General features: G+C 45.4%; 2 protein-coding genes across 2 annotated transcripts in view; one reads left to right on the forward strand and one right to left on the reverse strand.

Moving 5' to 3' along the window:
* Nucleotides 1–1,800: 1,800 nt before the first annotated feature.
* srek1ip1 (SREK1-interacting protein 1) lies at nt 1,801–7,988 on the reverse strand. Its single transcript, XM_066711538.1, has 5 exons — nt 7,852–7,988; nt 4,612–4,659; nt 4,193–4,348; nt 3,466–3,544; nt 1,801–2,820 (listed from the first exon to the last, which is right to left on the reverse strand). The coding sequence occupies exons 1-5, from the start codon at nt 7,862–7,864 to the stop codon at nt 2,637–2,639; spliced, it is 480 nt and encodes a 159-aa protein (XP_066567635.1). The 5' UTR covers nt 7,865–7,988; the 3' UTR covers nt 1,801–2,636.
* Nucleotides 7,989–8,578: 590 nt separating this feature from the next.
* cwc27 (CWC27 spliceosome associated cyclophilin) overlaps nt 8,579–13,481 on the forward strand; it is a 50,211-nt gene continuing 45,308 nt past the window's right edge. The window contains exons 1-10 of the mRNA XM_066711539.1: nt 8,579–8,795; nt 9,409–9,505; nt 9,766–9,878; nt 10,350–10,493; nt 10,714–10,812; nt 11,006–11,109; nt 11,598–11,667; nt 12,070–12,149; nt 12,361–12,397; nt 12,757–12,908. Coding sequence (XP_066567636.1) covers nt 8,754–8,795; nt 9,409–9,505; nt 9,766–9,878; nt 10,350–10,493; nt 10,714–10,812; nt 11,006–11,109; nt 11,598–11,667; nt 12,070–12,149; nt 12,361–12,397; nt 12,757–12,908 — 938 coding nt within the window. The 5' untranslated portion in view covers nt 8,579–8,753. The remainder of the gene's footprint in view (nt 8,796–9,408; nt 9,506–9,765; nt 9,879–10,349; nt 10,494–10,713; nt 10,813–11,005; nt 11,110–11,597; nt 11,668–12,069; nt 12,150–12,360; nt 12,398–12,756; nt 12,909–13,481) is intronic.

Raw genomic sequence — 13,481 nt, forward strand, 5'->3', positions numbered from 1 at the left:
AGTGTCTTTAGTTCCTGCTTGTTCTTGGGGCAGCAAGGTGGCGTACAGAGCCAAAAATGATGACAATTGTATCACTGTCCAAATATTTATGGACCTAACTGTATGTGATAAATGAATGCATTCAATACTGATTCAACTACAGGAATCACAGATTAACACGGCGGTTTAATCACACTGGGACTCAGTTTCCTGCCCCAAGGAAAGACTGACACCTACTGGCCCACAAGCACAGGTGTGCCCACAGAGCCACACCCAGCTCACACTGGAGACGTGTGGACATCAATGTAGACATGCTTCTGGAAAAACAAGACAGGTATATATAAGTACATATACTCAGCACACACACATATATATTTATTATTTTCCCCTTCTGCACTTTGTGTAATGTACTAATACATCTACAGTGAGGGAAAAAAGTATTTGATCCCCTGCTGATTTTGTACGTTTGCCCACTGACAAAGAAATGATCAGTCTATCATTTTAATGGTAGGTGTATTTTAACAGTGAGAGACAGAATAACAACAAAAAAATCCAGAAAAACGCATTTCAAAAAAGTTATACATTGATTTGCATGTTAATGAGGGAAATAAGTATTTGACCCCTTTGACTTAGTACTTGGTGGCAAAACCCTTGTTGGCGATCACAGAGGTCAGACGTTTCTTGTAGTTGGCCACCAGGTTTGCACACATCTCAGGAGGGATTTTGTCCCACTCCTCTTTGCAGATCCTCTCCAAGTCCTTAAGGTTTCGAGGCTGACGTTTGGCAACTCGAACCTTCAGCTCCCTCCACAGATTGTCTATGGGATTAAGGTCTGGAGACTGGCTAGGCCACTCCAGGACCTTAATGTGCTTCTTCTTGAGCTACTCCTTTGTTGCCTTGGCTGTGTGTTTTGGGTCATTGTCATGCTGGAATACCCATCCACGACCCATTTTCAATGCCCTGGCTGAGGGAAGGAGGTTCTCACCCAAGATCTGACGGTACATGGCCCCGTCCATCGTCCCTTTGATGCGGTGCAGTTGTCCTGTCCCCTTAGCAGAAAAACACCCCCACAGCCTAATGTTTCCACCTCCATGTTTGACGGTGGGGATGGTGTTCTTGGGGTCATTCCTCCTCCTCCAAACACGGTGAGTTGAGTTGATGCCAAAGAGCTCGATTTTGGTCTCATCTGACCACAACACTTTCACCCAGTTCTCCTCTGAATCATTCAGATGTTCATTGGCAAACTTCAGACGGAAGATGGAATATGATTGATTGATTGCTTCTGTGGACAGGTGTCTTTTATACAGGTAACGAGCTGAGATTAGGAGAGTCCCTTTAAGAGAGTGCTCCTAATCTCAGCTCGTTACCTGTATAAAAGACACCTGGGAGCCAGAAATCTTGCTGATTGATAGGGGATCAAATACTTATTTCCCTCATTAACACGCAAATTAATGTATAACTTTTTTGAAATGCGTTTTTCTGGATTTTTTTGTTCTTATTCTGTCTCTCACTGTTAAAATACACCTACCATTAAAATTATAGGCTGATCATTTTTTTGTCAGTGGGCAAACGTACAAAATCAGCAGGGAATCAAATACTTTTTTCCCTCACTGTATATGAGCTTGTGTATTGCACGGATCGACAGCTTGGGTGGGATTTGTGTCAGTTTCCTGTCCGCCCAGCATCCGGCTGATTTGAAATATAACCCGATTTCGGGGGAAATGATCAGCGTGTGGATGCATGGGATGGCGTTCCGGGTACACAACATCACTGTTCTGCAATGCCTGGATCCCTTTGGAGACACCGAACACAACAGAGAGATGCCAGCGAGAATCACTATTTATTTTCATGATGTTCGAGACCCAAAAACATAAGGGTCTGTCAGATACAAAGCAGAGAAACCTACACTGGACACAAGCAAATCAAAGTTCAGAGTTCATTCATGTTGACTTTCCAATAAAGCTACAAAGGACAATGAAATCATAAAAAACTGGGACACATTGACCCAAACCCTGAGAAACACTAAATATTTGGTCTTCTTATATCAAACTTCCCCAATAGACAACGGCTGGCTGCATTCGGCACGTTGTCCTGTAAAACCCCATCTGTATGCTTGCATTAAACCGGACAACTCAAACTCAACAGATAAAATTACTCTTTGGCGATTCGTACGTCATGACTGTTGAGGGCTCTGACCTGTACTGCCTTGAAATGAAGTTCACTTTAACTCAAACCTTTTACAGAGACAGAAAACAGCATTCCAGAAATGCCACGAGTATGACATTTTCATCCATCTTGATCAGGGCAAAGGCCTTCCAATAAGTAAAAACAAATAAAACTAAATCTGTATGAAACAACGTTGTTTTTGGAGGGGGACCATTCCCAGGTAATTACGGCCGTTCGATCTAGGAGCTCTAGAATGTGAGGGGGGTGGGGACGGAGATTCAGGAAACAACTGCTGAGGGCGTTTCACTTTTATTCACATATTTACAACATCTGCCACCCAAGTGTTGAGAAAGATCTTATGCATTAACAGGAATGTCTTTAAAATAATGACAAGAAAATGAAATAAAGCATGTACAACCCCCCCCTCCCCCGATGTGCCGCACACCCCCTCTGTCCCGGCGGGGGGGGCTGAGTCCAGACCCACAGCCGCACTAGCTGCTGTCCGAGGAGGCGCTGGAGCTCTCTGACGAGGTGCGGCTGCGCTTCTTGCTCTTCTTGCCCTCCTTCTTGTGTCGCTTCTCCTTCTTGTGCTTCTTCTCCCGCCTGGTTTTCTTCTTGTGGGATTTCGGCTTCTTCCTCCTGGGCTCCCCCTCTTCGTCGCTGGACGTGCACGACCTGGAACCAAGACTGGCAGGGTGAGGACGTGGAGAGGCAGGGCGTGCGGGAAAACAGTCCCTGTATAGGACTAGTATTCGGACTGGCTGCTCTCTCTGTAACTGACCTGCCCGCGATCTCAAAAACACCCTTTAAAAACAAACACACCTCGACACTTTTACTAATAACACGTAAACAAACCCCTTCATGTTCGCATCTGCTACGTGTGTAAAAATCACATTTGCTTGAACCCTGCCACGTCAACTCCATTTCCCCTTGAAGCGCCGACAACAACAACAACAACAAAGCGAGAAAGTGCATGGAGGCTGGAAAGCCAGATGGTACCCGTATAAAAGCCCTGAAATCACTTGGAGGAGCTGCGTCTGCGCACTGCGCTTGTGACTCATACTCTTAATGAACATCTGAAAGGCTGTGGAATAGAAGTCCACTTTAGCAAACGATGCCTAAAACCAGGGCACGAAGCAGGCTCAAGGCTAAATGGTAAACTGGGAAAATAAACTGTGCTATTTCCTCATAAGTGATTCTGATCAAAACAAATATATAATACGAACACAGAACGCGGAGCGGGAGCAAACGGATACGTCAGGCCGCATATACGTGGAACAAAAAGCAGCTGCAGTCGTGTGGAGAGAACTCAGTCGTTACCTCTTTCTTAACTTTTTGTGGGAAGATTTTTCCTTGCTTTTCTTCTTGGGATGTCCTTTCTTCACGTCTTCTGATGAACCTGGAGTAACATAGAAATATTCACTTAATTTGTGGAAAATGTTTTGAATAAGATCAATACTTATGTAGTTTGTTTCCAAATCACTGTTTAGCTGCGTACAGTTCCCTCACTAACAGGCACACAGTTCCACACAAGAGCGCAATCTTGTTCGGCCTCAGATTGCTTCAGTCTGCTTCCCTGATATCTAGCAATTACACTTCATTCAGTGGTTCCTATTCCCAGCCAAAGAGACCAGCCCACGCACATGCACAGGAACAGGCACTCGGGTTGGATTGCCGGGCCTCTGGGCAGGTCCTGGACTCTCCAGGGATTACAGACTAATCTCCGGGACCCTGCTGGCAGTCACCCTAGAGAAAAGTCATTCAGAGCACTAAAACGACAGGCCTACTGAATGGATCTTGGGATGGAAATTGATGGAAATGCCATACAGATATGAAGAGAACAGCTGGGGAATACATTTGATTTCGGCTGTGGGAAGCAATTACACGAACAGGGTGACTGCAGTACACCACGGAGAAACCGCAGTAAAGTTTCAGAGAAGCACGGTGCCTTCATGGCGAGGCGTGTGGGAGAGTGAACCGGTGCCCCTGCCCTGCGGTGTGATGTCAGAGGGCCGTGTGTGTGTGTGGGTCCCAGAGCAGCTCTCACCCTTGCTGGCGGCGCCGGGCTGCACTCTCTCGCTGTCCGGGTCGCCCTGCGGCTCCTCCTCGCTCTCCTCGCTGCTGGTGCTGCTCACGTCCAGAACAATGTCCTTCCCAGGATCCACCCGCACGAAGTTACGGCACTCGAACGTCAAGTGGCCAGCTGCCAACAAGGAGAAACAAAAACTCACAACAGGAGGAGACTGTGTCCCCCCCAGACCCGGTGTTGCTGTGGTGAGGTTTTGTGCCACAGGCATCATCGGTCGCAGAGCTGTTAGAGCTATACTCAGCTACGAACTGGAAAATATCTGTTTATTGAGACACAATTTGAAAAAATACGACATCGCTGTGCAACAGACTGCCTCTCGGGGGACATAAACACAGCAGCACATCGTTATGAAGGAAATCATGAAAATAATAACTCACGGTATCCACATTTCTTGCATCCTGCTCTAATATTATCCTTGTTCGGACCTATGAAAAAAAGAAAAAGATTGAATGTGAAACGATGCATTTTTCTCAGAACGTCTCAGTCTCCGAATGAAAAGCTTTCCTTTATGACAAAAAGAAACATTTTCCAATAGTACTTAGTCAATAAAGGGGACTTAACACGACATCCCACGAGGGTAATGAACCTGCCCGAGACGGAGAAAGAGAGCGGACGGGAAATTCCTGTCTGATTGAATTCCAGTTGCTATAGAGATGTGCTACCCAGACATTTTAGGGACAGAAAAATAATAAGAACAATAATTAAAAAAACAGTCCAGAAGAGTCTGGGTCGAAATCAAATTTTCACATATCAGTTGTAGCCTTTTTGAACCACTACCCAATCCTCGCACCCAGGGCGACCACAGGCACTAAGGAAATCTTCCAATCCATATCAGTACATTTGCCAAAAAAGCAAAAACATCTATGACAGAAACAGAAGGCTTTCCAAACACATTCAGAATAGTGATCCAAGCGCACGCCACATCTATTTACTTATTACCTATATATTTAAATAAGACGAGGCTTTGGACTGTATTTTATATTATTTTGCGATTGATTGACAGACATATGCAACTATGCCATTATGTTGTTATGTGTTTTCATGTATCCACACTTGCTTCAAAAAGAATATCCCTTGGGCATAATAAAGTTGATCTAATCTAAAGAAATCGAATCAGTTTACAGAAGAAACTATCTGTGTGACAAAGGGAAAGGGCTCTGAGGGCTCAGCTGGCAGTAATGCATGTTAAAGATACCAAGAGTGCTGTTACTACCAGGGATAGAAGAATATTGTAAAATTAATAGAGCTCTGATGAAAAGAAACAGTTTAAAACACAACACAGTTTATTAATTTGACAAATCATTAAAAAATGAATCCATAGTATTCCACCGTTGTACCTCATTATCTATCCGTGTAATTATTTACTGCCTTTTGCTTCTCTAGGGTAGGGGTTCCCAAATCAGTCCTGGAGGATGCCCTGTCCTGCTGGTTTTTGTTCCAGCTGTGATCTTAATTACATAATGTAGCCTTGCATTGGATTGTTAGTTCAATTAAGGTTTCAATTAAGCATTTAAGATCTCATTTGGAACAAGAACCATCAGGACAGGGGGTCCACCAGGACTGATTCGGGACCGATTCGCACACACTACTCTGCTCCCTCCACTGGCTCCCGATAGCGGCACACATTCAGTTCAAGACACTGACCCTCACCTACCGCTGTCTCGACCCCACTGCACCAAGCTACCTTCAGACACTCGTCTCTCCATACATCCCCTCCAGACCACTGCGCTCCTCCAGCGCCAGAAGACTAACTCTGCCTCCTCTCCACTCTCCCTCCTCCAGAGCCGCTCCTTCTCATCCCTGAACCCTATGTGGTGGAACAACCTGCCCACAGCAGAGTCCCTGACCTCCTTCCGGCGCTTACTCAAGACACATCTCTTCAGACAGTACTTATAATATTAGTCCTTTTAATCCCCTTAAGATAGCACTTCACAGTTTTATTATGCTTCTTGCGTTTTTGATTGTTTTGCTCCTTGCTCCCTTTCCCACAGCCCTTGACTGTGACTCTACATCTTGACAGGACTTAGCTTTTACCGTCCAGGATGTAGGACCTCACTTACTTTACTTGCCTGTGTAAATTGGAAGTTGTAAAATGTATTATATTTTGAATTGCTATGTTTTATGTAAACTGAATTTGTAATGTTTGATGCCTTTACCTAACTGTATTTTTGCACTTATGTTGTAAGTTGCCCTGGATAAGGGCATCTGACAAGAAATAAAAATTAAAATAATAATAATAATAATAATAATAATAATAATAATAATAATCTAGGGTAGGGGTTCTTAACCTGGGGTCCATGGACAATCATATAAATGATTAAAAGCAGCTCCCAAATAACAATTGATCATCACAAATCCAGGTGTTCCAGAGGTTCTGATAACTGGGAGCTCACATGGATTTGTTCTTTTTCCGAATTTGACTTATTGTTTTCCTCCTGCGATGATCACTCCAGAGAGGCCGCTGACGTTTCAAAGTTACAGATCATCAAAACTAAGTCCTGTAACCGGCTGTTGCAGCCCACGCTCTGCTCCTCGGTCCCCTGCCCTGGCAGCAGCAGCAACCATCTCCATGAGCGCAGAGATGCTTTTTAAAAAGGAAAAATCTTAGCCGCGCTGGACTTGATCGGTTTCCTGGTGGAGCAGAGGAACGTTTTTGAAAAGAACTATCCCGAGGACTTGTTTCCTTACTTTGTACAGGTGCCTGCCATGGTCTATCTTGGGTGGGGGTCTGGAGGGGTACGGAAAGGTTAAGAAGCCCTGCTCTATGTGTCCAAGGAAAGGGTTATTTCCTCAAAGAATGAAAGCCAAAATGTGAAAAAACACACACAAGTACATTCCCATGACGGGTGTTAAAATCCCTCATGAATGAACTGAACACAATCTATCCAGCCCAGTGGTTCTCAATGCTGGGGAGCCCCTGCTTTCTGCTCTAGCCGAGCTCTCAATCACTTCATTACTAGTAGAGTACTTAAGGGAGCCCTAATTGAACTAATTAGCCTAACCTGAGATCTTACATTATTTTAAACAGTTGTAGTTTTCATGTTCAGTATGAAACTATAGTGGAACTTGAAATCTCCAACTTTTATTAAACTACACAATTTAAAAAGTCAAACGTCGCAAATCAGGAATTCAATTAAGGAATCAATTAAGTGAGAGCTCAGCTGAGCGAAAGCCCCGGGCAGGGGGTGTCTCCTCCCATACACCTCCCATACACCGGACACTTTCACGAGTCGACCACTGTTTCACACACGATGCGCACAACGCACGGCCAGGTCTGTGGCTGTAAGATGACGCCACATCAGTCTCTGTCCGTCTGTCCGCCGTGGACCTCATGTCCGATCTCTTTAACGTCGCCAAATCGCCGAGTGCATTGAGATCGAGATTGAGTCGGTTTCCCCGGCGGGTCTGGACACGTTTATAACCCGGGCAGGAAGCGTGAATTAACCGTCCAGAGCCGCGCAGGGAAACCGCTCACATCCCCATCCAGCCCTCCGGACGTTTCTAGCACATTCTCTTAGATGCGCTGATTCCCACCCGCGTTTCGCGCATGTATGTTTGCACTCTTAGCTAATTTCCGCACAAACGTATTACTGTTGTTTCAATCGTGACATAAAAACCTGGTGCCGCCATGCCGAGCGCCTCCGTTAAAGCCCAGAGTCGATGTTCGGCTCAGTTCGGTGCGAAACGCATTCAAACACTTTCAAAACTTCCAGCAAGGGTCCATCGCTTAATGCCCTCCCCGCGGAAACAAAGCTTAGGGCTCTGCTTTGTACTGCTTTAGACATGACTAATATCTAAAGCTTTACTCAAAAAATAAGTGCACGTTGTTTTGGTAAAAGTATGAACCTAATTAAATAATACTGGAATTATATACTTAATAAAAAGCACACGGAAATAACTACACATAGACACGATGAGTATCGTAATTGAATAGCCTATTCCGATATTAATTAAATTACGTATAAATGCTTGAATAGATAAATTATTAAAAGTTGTAGATAACGGTATATTATATATATTTCTAATCAAGTAACGAATGTGAAAGTGAGGTCCTCTATATCGGTGTAGCGTTAAGTAGCGCGGTTTCCCGGGGGTCCGCTAAAAATGCAACACCGCAAAAGCGAGACCAATCCAAACTGGTGTTTCAAGGGGTGTTAAGTCATACCCGCTTTTACTACACGGATCAAAATTAAATAAATATCTATATTTATGTACAGTGTCGTGAAATTTTTTATTTTAAAGACACTGACGCATAACCACGTCGTTTTTAAAGATGTACTATCTTTCCGTTAACATATATTCCTTTACCCCCCCCCCCCCCCACACACTTATTCCTGTTCCAAGACATTTTAATGTTTCAACAACATGGCGCTATATTCGCTCTGTTTGGTCTTGTTTTGGGGGTGTTGATACAGGGAAAACAGGGGGTGCTGAGGCATTTAGTCAGAAACTGAAGGAACAGCTGCTTTACACAGCTGGGTTTCTGCTCTATCGCTTTACCGCGTAAAACCAGGGCGAAATGAGCAACATCTACATACAGGAGCCCCCGACTAATGGGAAGGTAAGAGACGCGTCCCTGCGCATTACTGACGCTGACCAAAGTGTTCAGACGGATCAATACGTGTGTGCTTTGAACGAGTTTGGTTATTTTAGTTCCCGGTAATCCAGCAATACAAAGAAACGGGAGGAAGACGGTGGAACAAAAACACTTCCTCGGTCGCGTTCTTGTCGCGCAGACGTCCGCAGTTCTGCGCGGCTCCACCAATGGGATCGCTGGGATCCTGCAGATCTGCGCAGAACTGCGGGGATCTGCGCATCATTGACGAGGGCACTGAGCCAGTGACCGGCTGTGATGGTAACCTGCAGTATTGTGTCGTGTCTGTGGAACAGCATAATGACAGACTGAGGTCCGGGCAAAGTATCAACCCAAAACAAGGGCATAGGGCTTTTTTGTGTGTAGTTTCCACACCTTTTTCTAATTGAAAAATTAAAATTGACAAATGATTTAAAAAAATATATAGATTATGCTGTATTGCTATACTGCACTGTATCTGTATCATCTAGTCTTCTACGAATTACAAATTGTATTTCCCTGTTTATAGATTTTGCTAAACAGTGATATGCCATGTGCGCTCTCTCTCTCTCTCTCTCTCTCTCTCTCTCTCTCTCCCCAGGTTCTGTTGAAGACGTCTGCGGGGGACATTGACGTGGAGCTGTGGTCCAAGGAAGCCCCTAAAGCATGCAGGAATTTTGTGCAGCTCTGCTTAGAAGGTAAGGCGCTCGTAGCTGGGAATATGAGCCAAGAAGGGCTCTGATGGTACGCAACTGTAACCTGTAACGTATAATTGCTACCTCCATACAACAGGACACCGCTTTATCTTGAATGACTGTTGTCCCGTTTGCACCTTGAGCGATCCAGGACAGGGACCATATGTGTTTATTTCCCATTCTCTCACTCAAGAAGAAAAATAACACAATGACAGAAACCTACAAACAAATGAAATGAACGCTTACCGTGGTTTGTGTCACAGGCTACTACGATGGCACGATATTCCACCGCGTCGTGCCCGAGTTCATCGTGCAGGGCGGGGACCCCTCCGGCACGGGGGAGGGCGGGGAGTCGGTGTACGGACGACCCTTTAAGGTGAGAGCTTTGATCTTGTGGAGAGGAGTGAGGCAGAGGAATAGTGTTTCCTTGTCACCAGATGCTCGGCGGCCAGGCCCGTAGAGATGTCGATCAAGGTGTTTGTGTAATGAGAGCAAATGCATAAATAAATCGTATTACTGTACATTCCTGTGTACGACAAAGCAGTAGAAAGATGCACTTACAGTAATTGCACTTTCTGTAATATGTTGTGTTGATACTGTTAGTTTCTTTTTGTGACTTCTGTCAGGACGCTGGAGTATCTGCTAAGCAATAATAATAATAATAATAATAAAGCAATGATTGCTGCCAGGCGAACGAGAACAGCAGCCTCAAGACTCTTTAAATGAATGACCGTTCGAGAGAAACGTTGACCGAGGCCACCGCTCTCCTTTGTGCTCTCGGTATTGTCGCTGTAAAAGGCCTTGGAGCCGCTGCCTTTATTTGCTGATCTTGATTCCCCCCCCGCAGGACGAGTTCCACTCCAGACTGCGCTTCAACAGAAGAGGCCTGGCTGCCATGGCCAACGCAGGCCCCCACGACAATGGCAGCCAGTTTTTCTTCACTCTGGGACGCGCGGATGAGCTCAATAACAAACACACCATATTTGGGAAGGTAAAGAAAGCAAGAAAAAATTAAATGAATGTCATAATTGTTTTAAGCTCCCTGCTTTTCACACCAAGTCGGCAAAGAAATCGGATGTGTTCCACGCGCGATGTAGGCTTCAGGTGTTTGGTAGCTTCAGTCACCTCACTTGATTTAATAAAGTACACATAACTGAGAGGGTGAATGGCACAGCTGATGCACATGTCCTTCACACTTGTCTGCTTTTCAGGTCACTGGCGATACAGTGTACAATCTGCTGCGGCTGGCCGAAGTGGAAACCGATCAGAACGAAAGACCCCTGAATCCACACAAGATACGGGGCGCGGAGGCAAGTGGACAATTGTTTTAAGACCTAGACGCTCGCCTCTGTTGAGTTGCTAAAAGACGAGCCAGATATTCTGCTTTGCGCTGCTTTTATAACTGAAAGTGTTGGAAATGTATCGAGGTCACTTAGATTTAAATGGAGCTGCTGCTGTATGTCTTGACTGATGACTGGATCTTCCTGAAATGTCTTCTCCCAGGTTCTACACAACCCCTTCGACGACATTGTCCCGAGGGAAACGAGGAAAACCAAAAAGGACAAAGACAAGGAAGAAGGAAAGAAATCACAGTCCAAAGCAACAAAGTAATTATTACATTCCCTGCAGACTTTAATTGGAGATCTCCTCTGATTACTGTAGACGGTTTGCAGATGTTTCATTATTTAGATTTGTAGGAATCTGCCAAAATTCAACACCTACTATAGTCGATTTAAATCATGTGCTTAGAAGATCCTCTTTATTGGGTGCATGTGTGTAATAACTATAATAGGATGCCTATAACCTGCAGAAGGTCGTTGCACCACTTGGGGGCGAGGTCTGAAAAGCAGTGGGCTCTCAGAAGGGGGCGGAGTGGGGACACAGTGAGTGACCTGGCGCAGGAGGTCTGAAGGGAGTGTAGGTAGAGACGAATGTATAGGGGGGCGTCTGTGAGGACTGGCTGACCGCTGCTCTGAGGGGCATCTGTCGGCAGCTGCCAGGGGATGCGTGATTAATGAGCTCGCTGGCCAGTGGGGTCACTCAGATTGCCCCGTCATTAGCTGGTGAAAACATTAACTGTTGCGTTTGTCATCAGGAACTTCAGTCTGCTGTCGTTTGGAGAGGAAGCTGAAGAGGAGGAGGAGATGGTCAATAAAGTCAGCCAGGTAATTGAGACAGCTGTGAAAGCTCTGCGGGGCCCTTTGTAACACCATGAGCGACAAACGCAGGACAAACGCATTCATGCGGACCAGTTCAGAAACTCTTCTTTTATTTGAGTTGCTGTTAAAAGGTATTCATTTTCCCACAGTCGCCCTTTCGCTGTTTGTGTTCTATAATGTGTTGCCCAGACTAAGGGAATCGGCTCATAAATAAATATAGCAAGTTATGTGATTATTATGATATATTACTGAGAGCTGTGCAGGAAGAGTGGCTTTGTTCAACAGCACTGGGGAATGTTCTGCATACCAAAACTAATGAAGCCATTCAGGCTCGGTAATTGTGTTCCAGCTCTCCTTTCTTCATGTCTGCCACCTCCATCGATTGAATATCTTGTTCATATTCCCCAGAGTATGAAAGGCCGAAGCAAGAGCAGCCACGACCTGCTGAAGGACGACCCACGGCTGAGCTCGGTCCCCGCCGTGGACAGGTGAAATAACACGCACTGTTCTCCCCGGTGGTGCTTTTGTCCAGCTATTGAGCTCCTTGCGATGCGACAGATACAGTCTACCTCCAAACATGGGCTTCTAGAGTTCACCCCGCAGCGTAAACGGCATGGCAGTGTACCGGGAAATGTGCAAACTCACCTGTTCGAATGATTCACTCCCCGAATACTGACTTTCTCTTTTCTGTCTTCCTAGAAAATCATCTAAAAGGACGCAGGAAGGTTTATCGCAGGTAGGTTACATCTTTTTGTCCTTTGGATTGAACATATAGACGTTTCTCAGCTCTGGGGGTGTAACAGCCGTGAGATTGTCTGTCCCACGCAGTACAGGGTTTTCAGTGCAGTGCATCTTTAATTCACGCTCTTTTATTCGTCTTGTGAAGACGCGTGTAATGAATACAAGAGAGCGGTCTGGTGTAACCTCCCGCCACGCTGCTGTGCGGACTGGCCGGTGGTCCCCCTCATCTCTGATCGAACCTGTGCATTCTGGAGGAACAGGAACTTGGGCCGGGCATTGATCTTGACGGAGCGAGGAAGGAAAAGAAAATGACTCTGTTGATTTGTGTGTTTTTCCGTCTCTCTCTTTAAAAAGGACGAGGAGGTGGAGGGAGGGAGTGAGGCCGAGGCGGACTATGACACCGATGAGAGGGAACAGATGAAGGAGCGCGTCTCTAAGAAACTGAGGAGGGATAAGACCGAGGAGGTGAAGCCGGAGCCCACGGAAGAGAAGAAAACCAGCCGGAGGTAAGGCCGATCCACACAGCTGGCTTTATATTTATTGATCTTCGTCTTGTACTGCACACAAGATGATAATAGACTTTTGTTCAGTCGCTGTGTCTCTGACCCACTGTGATCTCTTCTCGTGTGAAGGGAAAGAATGATCATCCTTGCATTTTATATGGTCCATTTTAAACCGTATTCAGTTGACACACGGATCCGGGGACACCTATGGAAATTGGGCTCCAAGGCATTCAAGACAGAAAACAGGAGACACTTCTTCACACAGAGAGGCGTCACAATCTGAACAAACTCCCCAGCGATGTGGCTGAAGAGACAATTTGGGAACATTCAAAAACAGACTGGATAGGATCCTTGATCACTGAGTTATTAATGGACACCTTTGTCCACTTTATGTCCTTATGATTGATTTACATATTTATCTGGAGTGTGTATGCCATTTTTAATTGGTTTGATTGCACATTCAATTATTTTATTTTGTAATGGTTTTCTTCTTAACCAGAACATGATCTTCAAACCATCGTCCATGTCCTGATGATTGGACCAGGGTGCCCCTCGGTGCAGAGGTTGCTCGCTGGT

This window comes from Amia ocellicauda, chromosome 8 (genome assembly GCF_036373705.1).
Source record: "Amia ocellicauda isolate fAmiCal2 chromosome 8, fAmiCal2.hap1, whole genome shotgun sequence".
Lineage (NCBI taxonomy): Eukaryota > Metazoa > Chordata > Actinopteri > Amiiformes > Amiidae > Amia > Amia ocellicauda.

What these genes read in the sequence shown, in the direction of transcription:
- srek1ip1 (XM_066711538.1), bottom strand. An exon ending in ATGCAAGAAATGTGGATACC is followed by an intron (nt 4,349 to 4,611) that starts GTGAGTTATTAT and finishes CCTTGTTGGCAG; the next exon opens with CTGGCCACTTGACGTTCGAG. An exon ending in CACAAAAAGTTAAGAAAGAG is followed by an intron (nt 2,821 to 3,465) that starts GTAACGACTGAG and finishes TCTTGGTTCCAG; the next exon opens with GTCGTGCACGTCCAGCGACG.